Source organism: Nipponia nippon, unplaced genomic scaffold, assembly GCF_047370975.1.
Source record: "Nipponia nippon isolate SJK-2023a ecotype South Korea unplaced genomic scaffold, ASM4737097v1 scaffold_5, whole genome shotgun sequence".
NCBI lineage: Eukaryota > Metazoa > Chordata > Aves > Pelecaniformes > Threskiornithidae > Nipponia > Nipponia nippon.
In genome coordinates this window covers 27,626,252-27,647,267 of record NW_028262369.1, presented here as the reverse complement: position 1 = coordinate 27,647,267, position 21,016 = coordinate 27,626,252, and the positions used below count along the sequence as shown (strand labels likewise).

General features: G+C 41.4%; 2 protein-coding genes across 5 annotated transcripts in view; one reads left to right on the top strand and one right to left on the bottom strand.

The window, feature by feature from the left end:
* OSBPL9 (oxysterol binding protein like 9) overlaps positions 1–8,364 on the top strand; it is a 63,031-nt gene extending 54,667 nt beyond the window's left edge. For all 4 annotated transcript variants that reach the window (XM_087733271.1, XM_087733269.1, XM_087733270.1 and 1 more), the window contains 12 exons: positions 397–509; positions 784–902; positions 2,338–2,423; positions 2,668–2,842; positions 4,327–4,411; positions 4,669–4,779; positions 5,157–5,220; positions 5,330–5,470; positions 6,399–6,477; positions 6,825–6,916; positions 7,361–7,496; positions 7,600–8,364. In XM_087733271.1, coding sequence (XP_087589397.1) covers positions 397–509; positions 784–902; positions 2,338–2,423; positions 2,668–2,842; positions 4,327–4,411; positions 4,669–4,779; positions 5,157–5,220; positions 5,330–5,470; positions 6,399–6,477; positions 6,825–6,916; positions 7,361–7,496; positions 7,600–7,674 — 1,276 coding nt within the window. In that variant the 3' untranslated portion in view covers positions 7,675–8,364. The remainder of the gene's footprint in view (positions 1–396; positions 510–783; positions 903–2,337; positions 2,424–2,667; positions 2,843–4,326; positions 4,412–4,668; positions 4,780–5,156; positions 5,221–5,329; positions 5,471–6,398; positions 6,478–6,824; positions 6,917–7,360; positions 7,497–7,599) is intronic.
* Positions 8,365–9,155: 791 nt separating this feature from the next.
* NRDC (nardilysin convertase) overlaps positions 9,156–21,016 on the bottom strand; it is a 29,939-nt gene continuing 18,078 nt past the window's right edge. Inside the window, exons 15-31 of the mRNA XM_009461343.2 lie at positions 20,541–20,645; positions 20,143–20,266; positions 19,510–19,596; positions 18,778–18,897; positions 18,006–18,057; positions 16,788–16,938; positions 15,498–15,625; positions 14,972–15,134; positions 13,621–13,652; positions 13,182–13,320; positions 12,651–12,698; positions 12,239–12,291; positions 11,498–11,581; positions 10,386–10,476; positions 9,969–10,085; positions 9,651–9,740; positions 9,156–9,373 (exon numbers count right to left, since the gene is read on the bottom strand). Coding sequence (XP_009459618.2) covers positions 9,176–9,373; positions 9,651–9,740; positions 9,969–10,085; positions 10,386–10,476; positions 11,498–11,581; positions 12,239–12,291; positions 12,651–12,698; positions 13,182–13,320; positions 13,621–13,652; positions 14,972–15,134; positions 15,498–15,625; positions 16,788–16,938; positions 18,006–18,057; positions 18,778–18,897; positions 19,510–19,596; positions 20,143–20,266; positions 20,541–20,645 — 1,782 coding nt within the window. The 3' untranslated portion in view covers positions 9,156–9,175. The remainder of the gene's footprint in view (positions 9,374–9,650; positions 9,741–9,968; positions 10,086–10,385; positions 10,477–11,497; positions 11,582–12,238; positions 12,292–12,650; positions 12,699–13,181; positions 13,321–13,620; positions 13,653–14,971; positions 15,135–15,497; positions 15,626–16,787; positions 16,939–18,005; positions 18,058–18,777; positions 18,898–19,509; positions 19,597–20,142; positions 20,267–20,540; positions 20,646–21,016) is intronic.

Genomic DNA, 21,016 nt, shown 5'->3' with positions numbered 1-21,016 from the left:
TGAGACCATGGTGTATTTCTCATGCATTTGTTGCAGCCTTTTGTAAATAGTCAATTCCCTCTCACACTTACTAAAAGAAATTTTTCAAGTTGACTGCCTTTCCCCAAAATCTCTATTTACTCTTTTTTGTATGAATCAGAAAATTAATTTTAAGAGATGGTACACACTTCAAAGAGGAATTAGTCAGCTGTTTTATGTCTTCGGGAGTTATTATCTTAGACTGCAGGTTTTCCCATTTGTTCAGCTACAGTCCGTTTTAAGTTTTCTATGAATTGGCGTGCAGTACATATATATTAATGTCTTATCAGTAAACTCCTTGTCTGTATATATAAAATTATAATAATTTGGTCTGAATTGTTTCATTATGAACTGTGAGAATTTATTACTCTTCTTTAGTTCTTCGGGGTCTGCTGCAGTCCTCACGCGGAGCAGCACAGGAAGTAGTCTGAAACGTCCGGATACCACCGAGTCCCTCAATTCTTCCATGTCCAATGGGACAAATGATGCTGGTAAGTGGACTGCGTGAACTTTCAGTAAAGAGCTCTTGATTGTTAATCTGTGTGTAAACTGTGTCAATATATGTGTGATAATACATACGTGACAAGATAGTTATGGAAAATTGTTTATCTGTTGTTTGTTTACTAATGGAAGATTGTTGAATTGTAGAGCTTAAAAACCTTAGTTTTATAACTAAGACCTTTTTGACAGCTAATATATATGCTAATTAAATACAGTCTGTCTTTGAAGGTTTAGAGAAAAACAAAAGCAATTTGGTCTTTCTAGATCTCTTTGATCCTCCTGATGATCGAGATGATGATGGGGAAGGAGAATCAGTGGAAGAACATAAGAGTGTTATTATGCATCTATTGTCACAAGTTAGATTAGGAATGGATCTAACAAAGGTAAACTTGCTGATTGTTCATGGGGAAGGGAGGGAGAGTAAACCCTGAATTCTGTGTAAATCAGTTCAGTGTTAAAGTAATAATTTAACTGTCTATTTGTTCTAAGAACTAGTTAAGGTATAATCTCTTTAGCATGGGTTTTGTTTTTTTTTTAATTGGAGTTGTTACTGGGAGGGGAAAAATGAATGCAGAATAAATAGATCCAACTGCTAAATTCTGTTTGGGGAAATAGTTTGCTATGGAAAGTAGCTGTTTGTTCTCTTCGAACCTGATCCTTGGAGTGCCTGTGAAGCTGGGATAAGAGGAATGCTGTATGCAGTAGTAATGTTTCTCCATGCAGTAGTAACGTTCCTCCTGTCTTTAGCTTCCTAGAACAAAGATCTACAAGATCCCAGTGTATGGTGACATTCAATAAGACACGAGTAAAATAAAAGGGGGAATTAAGCACATAGTGAAATGCTTAATTGGGATCTTGTTGAATAAGTTGCTTGTGTATTTTAAAGTAAAGAGTTAGGTTTTTTGTGAATGTGATTCATGTTGGTGTCTTAAGGTTGAACGAACAGCATTCTGAAGGTGTTATCTTTCTAGGCAGCTTGGTTAAATTTAAACAAGTAATTCCAGATTGAAAAAGAGTAGGAGAGATCAATCCTATCATTAGTTTCCTTAAGTGGATGACTTTAACTGTCCAGTCTGGAACTCACAGTAGACAATAAAAAGATAAACTTAAAACTTTTCTGGAGAAGTAGCCAGTAGCTCACAAGCAAACTATGGAAGGATTCTGGCAGGTCTGAATAGGAGTTGATCCAAAACGTGTCTGTTCTGAGAAGTCCTGGAATATTTGAAAATTACTGATCTCAAGTTAAGCTGCCAAGAAGCATCATGAGCATGCATCTTGTCTGCGTTACTTCAAAGTCAACAGCAGCAATCAGCACTGCTTTCAAGTGGTCTATGCCACACTGAAGCAGACATCAGATCCACAAGAATGGAACCTGCAAATGCTGTTGGGGAAGAAAAGTAGTAGGGAACAGGTTAACCTTCATCTTGATAAAGAGGCACATAAGAGGATGTGACTGCATGGAACGAGATTTTGACTGTAACTGAAAATTGGCAGTGTACCTACAGATGAAATTAAATAATCAGTGTTACTGTAATTAAGAACAGCTTTTGATGAGCTCAGCCATGTAGCTGGGTATGCTGTAAAGTGGGACTAGAATATACATAAGACAAGAGACAGTTCCTCTTAAGTCTTTGGTTTTATAGAAGATGCCAACTGACCTGCCTATGTCAGAACTCATTGGTAAGTTTGAGAACACAATCAGCTTCCAGGCACACGAAGCCGTGGGTGCTTTGTATGCTATTTACAGTTAGTACACAGAATGCTTTTGTGCAGGATGTTAAAGTATCTTATCTATAAGAGTTGTTTTTCTTCACCCAGGTGGTTCTTCCAACTTTTATCCTGGAAAGAAGATCACTGTTGGAAATGTATGCTGACTTTTTTGCACATCCGGACTTATTTGTCAGGTATTTGATTTTTAAAGTAGAGCGTTAACTGGTTCTGATATTGTTTATGGCTGTTGTGGGCTATCAAAAGTAAGTTGATAGTTTTGAAGAATATTGCTTGGGTTTTGATCCAAACTTGAAAAATAGTCAAAGTAGTCAAACTTGTAGTTGTAAAACAACCAAACATCCAAAAAGCTTTCCTGTATTTGAGGTATCTGCTTGTATTTAATTTTGCCTGTACTTTTCTCTCTTTTGGCCCATGTAGCATTAGTGACCAGAAGGATCCAAAGGAACGAATGGTTCAAGTCGTTAAATGGTACCTCTCAGCTTTTCATGCAGGAAGAAAAGGGTCAGTTGCTAAAAAGCCTTACAATCCCATTTTGGGCGAGATCTTCCGATGTCATTGGGTATTACCAGGCACTGAAGGTGAAGATGATACGGTTAGTTTCTTGTGGTATGTTTTTTGGTGCCTAGAATGCATGCAAGTAATTCCCAGAGCTTTATTAATTTACTGACTGAAGTGGCTTATGCTATGTTTAAGTAGCAAAACCAACAAACTATGTCGATTTCTTAACGGATTTCCACCCTCCCCCCCGCCCCCCCTTTTCTTTGGGCAGAAATTTAAAATAGCTTGCATAACAAAATTCGAGCTGTTAGTTTTTTAAGAAGTATTTGACATGTTGAAAATGTTCTCTTTTTTTCCTGAACTGTTTCATAGCACTGAGTATGAATTCTTTTCTTTCTAGAGTTCTGATTTTTTTTTTTAAATAATTTCTCTAAACCCTTGTGTTTTTAACAGTGGGGTTTCTTTTCCTTGCTTACAACCTAGAAAGTAGTGCAGTTTCTCCAGTATATTTAATTCTCCTTTTTAAATCTTTTTGTAGACTTCTCAAGTTTGGATTCTGAGCTTGGGTAATATTTTAGTTGTACATCTGTGTCTGGCCACTACTCTTCCTTTTGTACTTTATCAGAGTATGTCTGGTGAAGTGAAGGACACAGTAACAGTAGTGCCACTCTCGTAATCTGAAATCATCTACCAGCGTACGAGCTTTCCTCTTATTTGCCCAAGTTTCCATGAGACTCAAGGATTAATCGGACTTCTGTACATGAACCATACTCAACACAGTGCCCCACTGATTCTAGAGAAAAGCTATAGCACTTGCAGTGCAGCCTGGTGTGGGGGTTGTTGTTGTCTTTTTCTTTTTTTTTTTTTAACACCTCATTTAGGCTTCTCACCTTGAGAAGTTGCAAACGATGATGTGGGAAGTGCTGTTGTGAGATACTTCATGTAGCCTCAGTGTAGTATTTCTAAACATGTGATTGTTTAGATATAAAACATGTATTTTTCCTATTTAATTTGTGTCTCCTCTCTCCTCTCCCTCCCCCCAGTTAGTTTGCTCAAATCTTTCTCTTGTTTCTGAGGTGAATGTTTGGACTCGTGTTTGCTGGCACAAAGACAATATTGTATTTGTGCTTCCATTGCTTCTAATGATGAATTACACTTCTTATGATTTGCCACAGGAAATGAATGTTGTTTTGTGATACATATAATCTGATCATTATAAATATGCATATCAGACTTTATCAGAAGCAAAAATGAAAGCTATTTGTGTCACCAGTGGATTTAAATATTACTTTGTAATTGGGTTTATACATGTCTCTCAGGTCAACTGTTGTATTTGGGGGCACCTCCCCAAATACATTTATACTTAAAAACAAGAGAGTAGAAGCTGCATAGTTTCAGGAAGCATCGTAACTTCAGGAGTAAGAAGTTATTCCCCATCAAATTAGCAAACTGACAAATACATTAAAATCACTGCAATACATTTTTAGAAGCCTCCAAACATGGAAGCAGCTTCTCTTGGAAGCATCCAGTGTTTTGTAAACGCTGTCGGTGATGAAAATCCTCTCTACTATCATGCAGGAGCCAGTTTCAGAAGGACCAGTTCCTTGGGTCAGTAAAAGCAGTGTAACGTTTGTGGCAGAGCAGGTCTCTCATCATCCTCCAAGTAAGTTGACAATAACTTTGCTAATAGAGGTGGCATCTGGATAGGAGCGACAGTAAAGTCGGCTCTTAGTTTAAATCTTGGCTTTACATTTTGTCTCCAAATTTAAAAGCTGCAGGTTTTCTCTATAAACTGTTTTTGTGAGAAACAAATTGCAGACTCTGCCACATAAGTGTGAAGCACTTTATTTCCTGATGAATGAATTTAGAAACAATAGTGTTAACGTCTTGTGCTGCTATTTTTAATACCTTTTCCTTCAGTTTCAGCATTTTACGCAGAGTGTTTTAGCAAGAGGATACAGTTCAATGCTCACATATGGACCAAGTCAAAATTCTTAGGAATGTCTATCGGGGTTCATAACATAGGGCAAGGTACGTGTGTGTAAATTTCACAATAGAAGAGAAATTCACATTCTGCAACTAGAATTTTTGCAGAAATTATTTCAAGTCATCCTATTAAACGTAAGGAATGTTTGATTTTATGTAATTTGAGCTTATGTATCTAAGAATCGGTGATTCCTTCTGCACGCTTTGTGTGCTGAAATCATTTAGGGCCCAGGTTTTCACGTGAACACAACTCTCCCTGCCTTCTCTGGAAGCTAGGCGTTCTCAGCATCTAAACAAAGCTCTTCACCTTTCCTTTTTATGGTACCTGGTTTTAGTGAATTATTTCAGGAGATCATTATGAAAAGTTTTTGTAGAGGTTTTGCTGGAGATTTTTAAAATCTATTTTTATTTTTCTTTGATAGGGTGTGTCACATGCCTAGATTATGACGAACACTATATTTTGACCTTTCCTAATGGTTATGGAAGGCAAGTAAATGCTCTATTTGGTATTTTCATTTTGATGCCTTGTAATATTTCATGCTTAATATTTATCAGTTAAAAGGTTGTAAATATATACATATATTTATAATTGCAGGTCTATTCTCACTGTGCCATGGATAGAACTTGGTGGAGAATGCAGTATTAATTGCTCAAAGACAGGTTATAATGCTTCCATCGTCTTCCACACAAAACCATTCTATGGAGGAAAGAAGCACAGAATTACAGCTGAAATTTTGTAAGCAGGTTTCTTCAGTTAAGCTCACTTTCTCTCTACTTAAATGCTGACAGTGTTTTTTCAAGACAGTCAGGAGTGTAAAATGCTGGAACAGCTACACCCAATAACTTAGTTCATGATTACCTGTCGCGGGATGCAATTTTATAGCCAAGATTTGTTAGAGGAAACCTGCATAGGCCGGCGTCCTGCCTTGTCCTGCTCTAAAACATTCTCGGCTGGTGACTAAAAGGAATATAAATTTTCACTCCTGAATTATCTGAAATTTCTTCAGCATTATTTCTCCTAAAAATAAAAATACTGAAGCAAGCCTTGTGATGCCGCTGTTCGTAGCGTGTCATTAAAGCTCTGCTGCAGACTTTTACGTATTTACTTACACCTGTGCTTTGGTGGATTTTGGTTAGACCATGTGCACGTGCCCGGAGTAGAGAACTCAGTGGAGGTTCTCATCTTATTTGGAGATCTGCTGTGATGTCAGTAAGTGATGCTGACAAAATGAGGTCCAAACTTGGTTTTAAATCACTTCTTGACACACATTGATAGATGTCATTTGTGACCTAGTGTTTGTGTTTCCCAGTAGTCTGGGGAAGAAGCTTTGAGTTTGTGAAACCTTTTTTAAGCTTAAACTTACCACTCTAAATCCATTTCGGAAGCCTGTAATTAGTTTCCTAAACTCTAAATGCAGATACAGCCCTAAGGCAAGACCTGTCTTATCCTGGAACAGCACTTCCTTTTAAGCTTTAGCCAGCTGAACTAATTCATGCAAAACTTCTCACTTGTAAACAGAACCCTCATCTTTTCTGTATTGCTGATGGACATTTTAAGGGCTGATATATATCAGACTGTACAGCAACTGGGATAAACTTTTGATCCTTTAGGGTCTTTCAGTTACTGTAATACAACTGAGAAATGACTGTTTCTTTCTATTTAGTTCTCCTAATGACAAGAAACCCTTCTGCTCAATTGAAGGAGAATGGAATGGTGTCATGTACGCAAAATACACAACAGGGGTAAAGCAGCTTTTTAATTTTTTTTTCATCAGAAGTGGAAGATTGTGGTTAAAAAGTTTTTTGGTTTGTTTTTGAAAACAAACATTAAGAAGAGTTGGGAACTCCTATGAAGCTGCCCAAAAGATCACAAGAATGCTGAATTCAGGATAAAAGTCCTGAATTTACTTTGTTATTTTATTCTTAAGGTAACCTGATTTTTATAGCAAGAACAGAATCTAAAGAATGAAGGTTTTTCATGTATTTCTTGACAACCAGTGTACTAGAGCGCGAGGGCATATAAATTTTAAGTCTAGATAATCTAAAGAACTGGTTTTTTGTTTTTGTTTTTTTTTAATCTCGCTGTCTAGGAGAATGCTGTCTTTATAGATACCAAGAAAATGCCTACAATTAAGAAGAAGGTAAGGAAACTGGAGGACCAAGACGACTTTGAGTCTCGCTGGTAAGAACTTTAGTTAAATGGACAAATGAAGACTTTTTTTTTTTTAGTTAGACTGAAGTTTGCAGTACGCAGTCTGGCTAATGGCACACTGAATCCATGCCCTGCGTGGAGAAACTGTGCTCTTCGTTAGCCTCTGCTGCAGGACAGAGCCAAGGTACAAGCAGGCTGGGGTTTTAAGGGGGAAAAGACCTGTAGTTCTTGGTCACATCCTCATTGGGACCAAATGTTCCTGGAGGTCCAGAAAGCTTCGCTACAGCCTCTGTGCTCCTGGCAATAGACCATGCAATTGTGGTTTATCTATTGGGTTTTTTTCTGCCTTTTCGATACAGTGAGACCTCCCTTAATTCAAACAAATATCGATGACTAATAGCCAGTAATATGTTTCTACAACCTTGTAGCACTTCGCTTCTATAAAGCAGTCTCCATTCAAATTTCTTTTTTAAGCTTATGGAAAGATGTAACCTACAACTTAAAAATTAGAGACATCGATGCAGCCACAGCTGCAAAGCACGCGCTTGAAGAAAGACAAAGAGCTGAAGCCAGAGCCAGAAAGGAGAATGAGACCTCATGGGAAACAAGGGTGAGCTTTATTCCAATGGTGTAAATGCCCTCTAACCTGTAGCATTTGTTCCTTTCCAATTGAGTCATAAAAACCTTACATTTGATTGTTCCCTTTTTTCTAGTTATTCCATGAAGATGGAGAGTGCTGGGTTTATGATGAGCCGCTATTGAAACGACTTGCTGCCAGTAAACATTAAGTGGGTTATAAAACCAGAAAACATTCAAGCCTTGGCTTAGCAAAGTTTACATCTGATACCAAGATAGTCATCAGTTATCAATCACGTACGTACCGTTTGGAGAACCTGACTCCTCCAACTACAGTGGTTCCTATCTCAGGGATACTGGACTTACTGATGCAGATAAGCAATTAAATGAAACAAGAAACGTCTTGGCTGTGCGGTAACTTATATTGGACTCTGCTATACTGGTAGTGTATTCAGGCTTCAAGGGCAGGAGGCTGTTGGAGCCCTGTTACTGATGCTTCTAAAGCATGGAGAATCTGGGCCGTGAAGCGTATACACTTTGTATAACCACTGTGAAGGCCACGGCATTTGGTATCAGTTGCGTAATATTCCTGGGTCCTACATATTTAAAAAACAAGAAAGAAAACGCAAGATGTCATTTAAATCTAGCTAATGTTTGCGATGTGTAAATACGAGGATTCCTTTGATGGGACAATTTGTTAGAAAATGCTACATAAATGTTATCTTCCACCTGTATGATAATCAAATCTTTTGGCATTTCAGTGTCTTGCCCAAAATAACTTTGAGATTAAAATGTAACCATAGATAATTCTACTCAATGCATCTTAAAGCTTCATAAAATAGATTTTTCAAACTTCTCTTATGGACTTTTTATTTATTTCATAATAAACCTTTGCAGCAAGACTGTTTTTTCAGCTGAGTGATGATCAATTGTTTTATGTGAAATGTATTATTTTTTTCCCCCCACTGGAATCCTTGCAGCTAAACCTACTTCTTAAAGCAGGTAATGAACGAGCAGAAGTTGCAGAACCCACAGTAGAATTTTTCTGGAAGCTACATCCAGCCTTGCGTCTCTACGAGCTCACCAGCACTTTAGGAATGTTTGCATTTCTGTGCTTTTGCTTGAAGTTAAATAAGGGTTGAGTAAGGAAGTAGCTATATGTAGCAATCAAACTATTTTTCTTTCCACAGTTAAATCTAGCTTTTATTTGATTTCATCTCAATTTTGTCTGTGTTGCCCATACAGAAAAACTAGAAAAAGCAGTGTGAGATTGAAGCCTTGGGCTTTTTTTCCCTCCCGCCCACTCTGTAACTCCACCACGCAAACTGCAGAATACTTTCTTGGAGGAGCTGTAATTGCTGTTAAGCAACCACTACAGCGCTGCAGGAATGAGGCACAAGACAGTCGGAACAGAGGCGCAGCCCACCCCTTCGGACAGCTGGAGGGGAGAAGAGCACGGCATCGTTGGGGTGGTGGGGGAAACACTCCCTTCGCTCCACCTAGAAGTCAGGGCTGTGCCTTTTCTTAATGAACTTGGGAGATTAATGAGACAGGTCGGCTGGAAACTTACTTGAGGAAAGCTTCCTCAGTATCTGAACCGACATCTTCATCCCAGCTAATGCTACAGCCCTGTTGTTAATAAAAATAGGTTTGTAATGTTTATGTTGCAGAAAGCACCTGTATTACACATCACTGCAGGGCAAGATGTCAATTTTATTTTAATATTTTATGGTAAGGGAGAACATTCAGAGTTGATGTGTAAGCTTTGATGTCCTTGATGGAAGTAACATTAGTCATCAAAGAAGATGGGGGCAAGAAAATAAGATGAGGTATTTCACCAGATGAAGAATTCTGTACTTCTGAGACAGCTGTAACCTCTGAGTCCCCTTCATGTTTTCCATATCCAACCACCTGGAAAAAAGTTACCAAAAAAGAAATTTGGCTCTAAGCTTCTATAATTTGGATCTCATTCAATGTTCATTTGCCCTGCCAATTAAATACAGATACTTAAATGCAATTCAAACAACAATAATAATTAGAAATGTAGAAAATACAAAAAGTAACGTGGACAACCACCACGTTAAAAGTTAGGTTACAGAGCTCCCCTACCCCACCCTGACTGGGCTCCCTGAGGTTATCAAAGTTTGGTATGGCAGAAGTTGGCAAGACGGAGCTGCCAAACACTCACGTGTACGCTCAGCACTTTCTTCTTGTTGCTTCTGTGAGCTTGGAACCAGGTCACCAGGTCCGATTTTGTAACAGACTTCAGAGCTTCAATCTGAAACCCACAGGAAGGAGGTTTAAGTAGCACAGGGGTGATGCAGGTAATTTTAAACATAAAAATGATTTCTCTACAAACTGTATCCCATTAGATAAAAGAACCTTTTTAAAATAGCGTGTAGTTTTAGAATCAGTGTTACTAGTAGCATAAATCCCCCTATTCATGCTTTGCATTTAAAACCGCTGCAGAAAGCACCACGCGAGCGTTCTGTTTGGGCCCACCAACCTCGCGGGCAAGCCTGTCAAAGAGATACTGCTGTGTCACGACTTCGTTCCAGTTCCTGTCTACTTCTTCTCCAAGATGGGAGTCTTCACATTCTTTAAGTTTTATCAAAGCTGTAACCTACATTTGAAAAAGACAAAACGACTTGTTTCGAAGGGTTTAACACTACCTTAATTTACCATCGCATTCATTGAAGTTGAAAGAAAACCCAAACTACGTTAACAAGGTAGCTCACTGCTGTCAAACTGAAATGGCCAGAGAGCACGTGTTTAGAGAATGACTGCAGAGTAAGGCGCAGGATTTAGAAGCGAGTCCCTTGTCCAGAAAACCTCAGAAATAGGCCAGATCGATGCAACCAAATCTTCCAGTTCAGGTATCATTTAGCAGTTTAAGGAAGAGCTTTTCAAGATCAAGTTTTACCTGGGTGCTAAAAGCATCTTCAGTTAAATGCTTGATTTTCTCTTCAAAGCAAGAGAGAAACTCCTCTATTTTCTTGTCAACCAGTTCAGAACTAAAAGAGAGGTAAACAATTAAGTCAGGCAGGAAGAAGAAAAAACCAATTACTGAGGGGTAAAGTAGCAGCACAGCCCCCAGCCGATGAGGGAATGGTTGGGGCAGGCTCCCTTCCCTCCTCCCCTGAAAAGCTCCCACATCTGTGCACACCATCTGCTGTCTTCCCTAGTATCAGGGAAGAAAACCAGTGCTCTGATTTTCAGAGTTTGAAGTATTGTTCAAACACAGGAACTTCAGATAACCAAGCATCAAGAGGCATCGCTGCCGTGATGCTGTCATCGGGGACCTACGCTGTGGTGTACCCAAGAGCAGCATGCACTAGGGCGTGCTCTGTCGGGAACCCCAGCTGCGCTCCTGAGCCCTGCACAGAAACAGCTATGTTCCATCCGAGTAAGACAAAAAGAAAGAAAAATAATGTGATGTGAGGGATGGTGAGGTTTCTGAAACATTAAAACCTTCACAGATGACACAGACCTCAGTAAGAGAAGTGTCATCCAAATGTAAAAATCGGAGGCAGCAGTACTCTGTGCTAATGAAACTTTCACTGACACAGCATTATTTTTCATAACTTGCATATTTTTCACATACCCCTTCAATTTTGGCAGGTCAAATACCTGTAGTTAGCCCCAGCTTTGAACAAAACCATACTATTGTTCTGTCTGCTGAAACTGAGCCAGAAGAGCTCTACAGGATTGACTTGGCGACAGATTGAGCTCTCCTGGCAGGAGATCTTCAAAAGGGCATGGGATATTTTACTTAGTCTTTGGATTACTTTTCCCTATTCAAGCCAGGACTGCTGCAGTTTTAAGACGCTTAAGGCGATTGCTTTATTGAGGTGGTGTTTTTCAGTCACGATGTTGCAACTGTCAGCAGCGTCGGGGCAGAGGCCAGGAGTACTCATTTTGACAGGAGGATGTGGGGGACACGGTGGGTAAGGTCACCAGAAATGGGCGCTGGCAGCTCAGGGGCCGCCAAGCCTGGCAGCGGTGACGAACATTAACCACGGAGCACGCACTTACTTGTATTTAGTTGCCTGGGTTGCTACTGTGACAGAGAAGCCAAGAATCCCAGAAGTATTCCTGCAGGTAGGGTACACGTGGTAGCTTAAAAAGAAAAAAAAACAACGGGGGGGGGGCGGGGGGGGGGAAACAATAAAGTCATTCCACAAGCACAATTAAATTTCCATTTACGGGACACGCTACAAGTTAAAATAGCATTGGTACTTTAGAAAGAAAAACCTCAGATACAAATTCTCAATAGTCATCTTTCCTTTATGTCCTGCATCACTGCACTTCAGTTTTTTCTCATTTTTAGGAATTCCTTTTAAGCTTGGCAGAGTATCTGTGTGTGTTTGTGTTCCTGCAAACTAATCCACGCGAGTGACAGACCTGTAGCTGTGAAAAGCTTGTTCCCGTTTCCCGAGGTAGAAGGGTGCCTCCAAGGGAGGCTGCTACGTGCCACGGAGCCGCTGTGAAAACAGCCCTGGGGAGTGGGGAGCTGATTTAGGAAGCAGAAGGAACAACTTGATGCCGAATAATTGGGAGTTAACACACTGGTAATAGATGCAATTCTTGAAGGACTCAAAAGCAACTTGGCTGCAGCTCATATCAATGGCTGCTCTCGGTTTTGATGTGTTTATGTTGCTGTTTCCATTACGATAATTGAGGAATTGGCCACTGTGCTGGAAGGGTTTCCAGAGTAAAAACACCAGGCATCGGCAAAAGCAGGTGTGTAGGAGCCATCCTCTCCCGTGAACTCACCCCAGGGTCTGCTTGGTTCTCAGGAAGTCGAAGCACGGCTCTTCCATGTGCATCTGAAAGGGAGCACAAATGCGTTACCGCAGAAGCGACGCTCCTCTGCAGCCACCCCCGGGCTCCACACAGAAACATGATCCTAACACGTGAGAACTGCTGAAGTGCTGCCTCCCCAGCTACGCCCACGGAATGAAGAGAGGTCTCAATCTTCTGGGTCGGTAGCTGAGAGCTCTCCGTACCGTCCGTCACTGCAGCAGCTTGGGGATCCCCTCCCGAACACTCAGAAGTTTAATCGGAGCGAGCAATAGCTCTCTGCTGTCCCCGTTGTACCATTTAGCCCCATGGCCTTATCTTAGCTCCAAGCACTGTTGTCAGGGAAGACACTTTGATGAGTTAGGAGACACACGCACTAACTTACCACAAGCAGCTCCATAAGGGTGTATTCCCTTAGGTTCCTGGCACCTGACTAGAAAGAAAATGAAGAATTTAGAGTGATTTCGTGGAGTTAAATGCTACCGTTCAGACCAAGGTGAGAGTTATGGCAGGCACCTCAGCCTGGGCTGCAGCACTAAATGACAATTTCACAGCAGGGACAGCTGGAAAGTTCTTGTTTTCTGTGGGGGCCTCAGTATGGCCTTCGGAAGAGAGGGGAGGGGCTCAGCCCGGGACCGTGAGACCAGGGGTGAGGACAGCAGGAAACCACCAAGGCACAAACCCGGCTACCAGCACTAGCACGGGCCGGGCCGGGGAGATGCCGGTTTCAGGGAGCACCACAGGCTGCGAGAGCCCTCCTGGGTTTGGCCAAGAGCGTGTGCTCAGGTGAGCTTTCAGTGCACTCTCTGTAACGTCCCTGCCCACAGGCTGCTCCCAAGGCAGTGACAGAAGTACAACCCTAGCATCAGCAGCTACCAGAGGGAACAGACCAGAACACACCCAGCTAACGCGTTACCTGGTAATAGACTGTCACTTCCGAGTTGGCGTCACCTTTGTTGAGAGTTTTCACCTTGCAGAGCAGGTGCGTGTTTGGCAAATCCACCACCCGGAACTGAACAGGGCAGGGATGGGCCAGAGGAGCGAACTGGAGCTTTCTGAAGGGAGCACAAACAACAAAGTGTCAAACACCTGCGCACATCTTGGCCAAAACCAATACAACACCCAGGCATTTACACACTCGCTCTGACATTATTTTCCCCTTCCCCAAACCAGAACAATGTCTTGCTTGAGCTGCCACAATCAACAGTCACCTCCCGCAAGCACCGCCAGCGCTGTATCCAGGCGGGGAGAAGGGAATTTCCGCATCGCTCCCACCCTGGGCCCTTCCTCCAGAAAACGCTGACTTGGTTATAGCCTCCACATAATGAGTGGTGCAAGAGTCAAGAGATACTCACTGAACAACATAATTCAGAAAATCCTTTGCTTCCTAGGAGAGAAAGCATAAACGTTAAGTTTTAGTTAGAAGAGAATTGTTTACCCCAATTCACAGCCACACACCGCAGTGCATCGCTTGAGAAAGTGAGCCCCGAGCAAAGAACAGCCGAGCTCTGTTGTGCCACCTACGTCCCTGCCCCCTCGCCTCACCCCACGTCCCTCCGGACACCCCTGCACCCAGCTGCGAAGCAAACACAGTCTCCAGACAGTTTCTTGCACTGTAACTTCTCCAGAAGGAGAATGCAGAAGCCAGGGAAACAGCGTCAGCCATCACGCCAGCAAAGGGTGCACGTAACGGGTGATAAGGCCCCTCCCTTGCGCACGAAGTTGGAGCTCTGGGAAGGAAACTCTTGGGCTTAAGTGGAAGAAATGGGAGGAAGTAAGAGAAACAGTACAAGCGAGGTAGAAGTCTCAGGGCTGCACGTGCCACACGGTGAAAGGAGCTTAGCTCACAGAGAGGCTGCAGCAATAAAAGCATTTTGAATGAAGGTTCTCAGCAAATCATGATTAGATTCTCAGACCTCCTTCTGTTCCACAGCTCGGGAGGGGACAGCTGACATTACAAGAAGCTGACCTCCCAAAGGACATTAGCACGTTTTCTTTAGGAGGCTTTAAACAGTTTGAAGACAAACCCCACCAGCTAAGACAAACTTCGTGGCACAAACCATAATTGCAGAAGGTTTCTCTCCCGTGCCACACACAGGCACTCAATGACGCTGGATACATGGAGCTAAGCCCCATTACGACCCTATTTTAAAAAGCCTGACAGGACTGTGTGTGACCTAGTCCCAGGGTAGACGATTTTGATGAATACTGCAGGTGTTTAACAAGACTGAAGATGACCGGACCGCAGTGAGGTTTGATCAAACCATGCAGGCAAATTTCCAGGATAAATGTACTTTGAGGGAAGCCTCCTCCTGTGGCACCACCATGGCAATTTCTCAATATCAAATATATCAATACAGCAACCAATATAAAAAACGGGGGCAGCAGGGGCAACAGGCTACAGGCGTCTTTCCACCACATTTTCCCCTCTCTGCAGTTTAAATCCAAATTCCTGAAAAAAACCCCTCCATTCAAATTGGCAACTATGACCTCCCCAGACTGGCAACTACGGACTCCCCAGTGGCTTATCCAGACGAGCATCCCCGAGTTGCTAGAGGTGAGGCTGCCCTGTACCAGCGAGCCTCCAGATCGCCAGTGCAGAAGAGGCAGTCAGCTGGCAGGTGAGCGCTGGAGTTGTGGCAATGGTGTTAAAGCACATTTTAAGAACAAGTTTCCGTGCGTGTCAGCTGCCGAAGCTGTACTTACTCTGCTCGTGAAGTTTCCTTGTACGAGACCCTCTACAAAGAGCTGTGACTTGAAAGCCTTAACAAAGGACGAGAGAGACTCAATGGACAGGCCGTTCATCAGCGTCTGGTATTTATCTATCATGGACCACCTGCCGTGTTCTAAAATCAGGAGACGCATATCCCTGCAATGCAAGAAGGAAATCAAAACCACAGGCTGTCAAGAGCTGTTTAATGTAAGAGATCCTGTTTCTGGCTCAGGATCGTACTGGAGACAGGACGAGGGTCCCCAGGAGCGTTCCTGTGGGCTGATCCCGCCCTCCCTCAGCACCGGCTGTCGGCTACAGGTCACTTCAGAGCAGCAGCTACCTGGACATCCAATCTGACCCACGTGTTTGATATGCTGCTTGCAGAGCTGCTTGAGCTCCCTAAGCTGCAAGCCAACCCTGGAACAAGCCTCCATGAGCACAGAGCGGCGATGCCTGAGCTCTTCAGCTCAACCTCAACACTTACTGTGCAGCCGCTTTTTGCCCTCCCCCAGAACTCACTTGGCCAGAGTCTCAGGTTTGATGAGGATGTTGAAGTACGTTTTCTTCAGCTGCTCTGTTATCATTTCAAAAACCGCTGGAGTAAAGCTGAAGTCAGACAAGTAATCAATGATGAGCTGAAATAGAAGCTGTAAAGAAAACGGTTTTAAGTCGGGGTGGAGGGGGTTTTTGTTTGTTTGTTTTTAAAAGAACCAATTTAAACTTCATCCTATATAATAATAATCATGATCATCATCAATCATCATCATCATCATCATTATTTGGTCAACATAAGAGATGTGCAGGGTTACTAAAGCACATTCCTCAACTCTGTTAGATGTTTTTCACTAAACAATTCTATACCAAATTACAGTCAGTTTCAAAAGGAGTGCATTTTTAGAAAGTGAATGAAATAAGCTCACTATCCCCAATCAACAGGAGTTTCCACATTCTGCTGAAACAAACCTAGCCTGTAACTCCAACGTTTCTGTATTAGATATTCCAGTTTTTCCTTTTACAGCTGACCAGCCCAATGACATCACAACGGAGTAACATTCATGACTAAAAAAGAATATTCAGACCATGCTATTTGCACCTCTGGCTTTTTCTGTTAAACCTCGTGTTAATAAGCCTGACAGATGATTGACAGTCTTGTTAAAGCTCCAGTCAAGCTTTTGCAATGAAAGTCTAAGGAAGCTCGGCTGTTTTCTCCTCGTCGATCACTACGTCCTCTCTCTCTGTGCTTGCCATGTCTTACCCGGCCAGCGTTTAGAGAACGGGAACTGGGATCCCCCAAGCCTTGTCAAGGTAAGCTCTTAGCAACCCAACAAAGAAACACTGCACCCAAAATGAGTATGTTCAGAAGGTGTATCTCCAAAGTCAAATTGTAAACAAAACCTATTTTCAGCCATACTCCTCCAGACACTGTGCAAAAAGCCTTAGTTTGTAGAAGGAGAGGCTCTAACACTCCAAAGGGACGTGGGAGACTCATAGCTCTTTTTAAAGGAAAAGCTGTTAAAGTCTTAATGGAGAAACAGTTATTAATTAAAGGAAGATTTCTCTTAAGTCAGCCTAAGGTCAGTAATTGGAGCTCATTTAAGTGAATAAAACTACATCTTCATACATGTAAGCACATGAAAAAGCATTTGCTGCATTATCCTGTATCTGAACAGAGACACAAATTTTCCAATTTGAAATACCCCTTCTAAACATCCAAAGCTCCAGCCAGCTAGGCTCCAGCTGCTCAGACAACAAGCACATACACTGAAAAGCTGCACGCATAAAAGTATTTCGAAGATCAGCAGTACTCACAGGTAGTTTATGATTGAATCCTTTCACTCGAATGACTAAGCCATGCTCTCCAGCTACTAGCTTGTATTCCAGCTGAGCGACGTCTGCTTCATAAGCTGGTTCACCAAGATTGTGGGAAAGGATGTTTACAAATGTATCAAACAAAACTATGCTGGATGGAGAAAAGGGCAGAGGGTTAAAAAGAAAGAAAAAAAGGAAGGAATAGAAGAAAGAGAAAAATCAAGCCCCATGAGTTTGATGGTACACACAAGTTCTCCAACAGAAATGAATACTTGAGTAAAATGAGATTCAAAAGAAATTTTCAACAAACCTGGAAATAAAGAATGCAAGTTTCCCTTTGTCCAGAAAGCACATGACACTACTTAGCAATTATTTTAACATTCAACTATTCTTTGCAATAAGATTCCAGCTTCACATAATTTAAGATTTCTTCAAGGTAGGAATGCACATTGTAACATGCCAATGCTCAAAACATTGAATAATCACAGCAAATGAGATTATTACACTTTGTGTAAAGGAACGGGGGACAGATGGCCTCAGTTCTGCTGAAGACTTGAGTAAGGAGATGACTATTTATCAAGATAAAAAAAGATAATAAGCTATAGCAAATTAGACTACACAAAGTGGAAACTGCAGTCCGTGCTTTCAGATTTTTGTTATTGCCTGGATTCCAGTTCAAAGTTCAAACTAACAAAGATGAAAACGGATTTATAAAGGCTTTCCCAAAACATTACTTGTGCAGGTCTCGGCAGGCTTATGATAATAGCACTACGAAATTTGTTACAAATGGCAATGCTAGCCTAAGACTAGCAGAAGCACAGCATGTGCGGAGCTATAATCTTGAGGTCTGTCTAATGAGCAGTTGGATTCTAAATGCTGCCCATAGTCTCTTCACCTGCTCCTACAGGCTCCCAAGCTGCTGGTTCAGGACACGACTGTGGACTGCTCTTTTCAGGACCGATTCCTTCTCTAAGCACTTCCTTCTGGTATGTGCACTGCTGCTGCTATTTTTGAAAGTAATGAAACTCCTATGCATCTGTGTGCTACAGTAGCCACCTGCTGCAGAAACATCCTCGCCAAACTACAGATAAAACCACAAGGAAAGTGTAAAAACATGAGAAAAGGAAGCCTCATTCTATTCCAGTTTAATCTCTCTTTTTCACTAGGTATGGTAATTTAGTTACTCTGCAAGATAAGCATAAATAACGTAATCCTTACTTCTCTGCAGACTGTTGTATCAACGGAGAGATCAGATGGAATCGAACATAACCTGGTGGGGGAAAAAGAAACTTAAACGAGCAATTGTATAAAAAGTGACAGCTTTCTAAAGTCAAATATATTTCCATCAGGTTGTTCTTTGGTCACAATTTGAGTCTAATGAAAATGGTCATTCAGCTATAAGAACATATTTTTGCTTATATTAAGTCATCATCAAACATCTTCTCTTTTTCACTCCAAAATCTTCCTTTAAAAATACCAAATATTAGAAAACACAAAGCTGTGCTTTGCAGAATACTAATTCTCACAGTGCGATCAATGCAAATGGAAAAAGAAAACTCCACAAAACATCTGTTTAACAGACACTAAAAATTCTGCTTGAAAGCAGCAATATATTTTCCACATTTGTCTCAGACCCAGACTATATTTTTCTCTTTCTGTAGAACAGACTATAGTCTTTTCTAATGAATGCGTTCCTTCATTTTCAAGCCCTTGTCTCAGTATCATATTCTGTCTGCCAAATTCTGTTCGCAGTCAGACACATTCAGAAGTCAGTGTATTTCAGTGATTCCACTTTTTAACCTGAGGTATCAGCAGGGTTTCTTTGTTGCCAGGTAGTTTACCTGCTTCTCTTTTATTGTAGCTCATAAACATATCAAAAGGACCATGGAATTTAAATGGTGGACACTATCACGGGTTATTTGCTTTCAAATAAATTCCAGCTGGTAAAAACAGGGACTTCCTATTCTTTGGAAAGCCCTAAGGCATTTACCTTTGGGGATTTTGAATTTATCATCCTTCCTGTACCAGAGACAGCCTTGTTGTGTGCTTAGTGTTTTGACTGGATATTCTGTCTCAGGGCAGTCAGCAACTTTCAAAGCAAAGTCAGTGGCTAACAGAAAGAAAAACCAAACCAAAACCAGAAGTTAGTAGGTCTCACAGACACAGCCAGGCCACATGCATGAAAGTCTTCAAAATTATCAAACAAATAAATCCTGCCCCCTCCCCATTTGCCAAATTATACACGATAGTGCTTCCCTGGACCCAAAGAACATTTATTTTTCAGTTTCACAACAGAATAGCGGCTGAGAAGCAGTGCAGAAATGATGATGTTGCATTCCATCCAGGATACAAGTTATGGGTTTATTTTCATTTGGTTTTGGCAACAAAGACAGATGGTATTTAGATGCTTTCAAAAACAGCAGGATTAAGCAAATAAAATCGCTCTTCTCGGGTGTCCGGAGCCCTGTGTTAACTCTCACTCATTGTGTGAGGCCTGCGCTGTTATGGCTATATGATCTAGAAATCTACACCTTAGAGAAACTCAGTTCTTATAAATAAATAAAAGAATATTAAATAAAATTCAGGTGAACAGAGCTCCCATATTTTTTAACTTGCAAAACCAGGTTGATGTTCAGATGGAAATTAAAGATTGTTTCTAAGCCGCAGAAAATTCTCAAATAAGTTATCGGGGGAAGATTTCACTCATGCTCAGATGCCTTACCTATGTATTTGTTTTCTTCTGGAAGGTGTAAATCCTGATTTAACTCAAAGTCACTGGCCCATAAATCACTCCAGTACTTGTCAATATCTATTAAAAAACATGAAATGCATTTAGTTCAACAGGAAGGTAATGCTATCCTATTTCCTAGACCAGTCATCTCACCATCTCTTAGCTATCGCCATGAAGATTTGCAGTACAATAGGAGTTTCTTAATGTCACCTGGTTCATCACGAATCTTTCTAAATCCCTTCCTGCGAACTCCCCTGGAGCAGGACTGAAGCAGTTCTATTAAAAAGTAAATCAAGCCTGCCTGCATTAGTAATCCAGCTACCAACACGCCCTGTCCTTCATTGTTCGTGTTCTTTTCCCTGTTCAGGACTTGAATGGCAGCCAAGAGGAGGGCTCGCTGGGATTCCCACCTCCTAAAACAATTGTAAACTAGGGAGTGGGAATCAACTGATACCAAACAAAGAACAATTACTGAGTAGGACAGAGTATTTGACGAATGATGAGGTCAGTTTAGCACTGAGGATTCATTTCCCTACTTCCGTGTGGTTGTATTTTGTGTTGTCACCCTTTTAATATCTCTGCTGCACGAATCAGACATTCTCTAAGTTTCTGCTGTTGTTTTACCTTCCATACTGTATTGCGTTCCGAACCACCTCTCTTTTAGATGACACTGGCCTTCGTTGGCAGCGGACAGCAAAACGAGGTTGGCTCTCTGAGGACTGAGCTGGTTAAGGGCATCAGCAATGATCTGCAAGGTCAAGACAATACTTCAGTTCAAATGCAACTCTGGCTCTGCCTGACCCAGCAAAGACTTCTCAGTCTGAACATAGGAAGAACAAGACATAACAAGCTTACAAAGAAGGAGATTTGATTTCTGAATATAAAAAGAGTGCTTCCATTAATACAAAACCTGTGCCTGTATTATGCCTAATTATAAATGCCTATATATATGCCTATATTATACAGTATGCCCCTCGTTTCCTTACATCAAAACATGTAATCAGAGTTCAAAGAACATTTACCTCAGGCTTGTATTCAAACAAGAGCTGGTCTCCCGTCAGAAAATCCTCCTTCTGAAATAACTGCATGTTCTCACAAAGGCTTTCCACATAGTCAACTGGATCTGTCTGTAAGCAAATAAAGCAAGCTATTTTTCACATAATCAGAAAACTAAAATATCAGTTTTCTGTTCTGAGAAGAGCTTGACTGGTCAGGTATGTTGAGCATGAGTTGCATGCTGTGCTTGTTACGGCATTTAGTTTCAGTTATTAAACTAAATATATTTAATAACCATATCTAATGCTCAGGATTCCTTTGAGAATCCTGAAATGTCAGACACATCATCTTTGTAGAAGGAACCTTGAGCATCCAGTTTAGTCATTAAACCTCCTAGGTTAAAGACCCAGTAGAACGCACTCCTTGCCTCCGGGGAATGCAAGCAGAGTCCTGCAATTCAAGATTTAAAGTGATCTGGAACCTGGAAAGAGCAAGCCAAGGA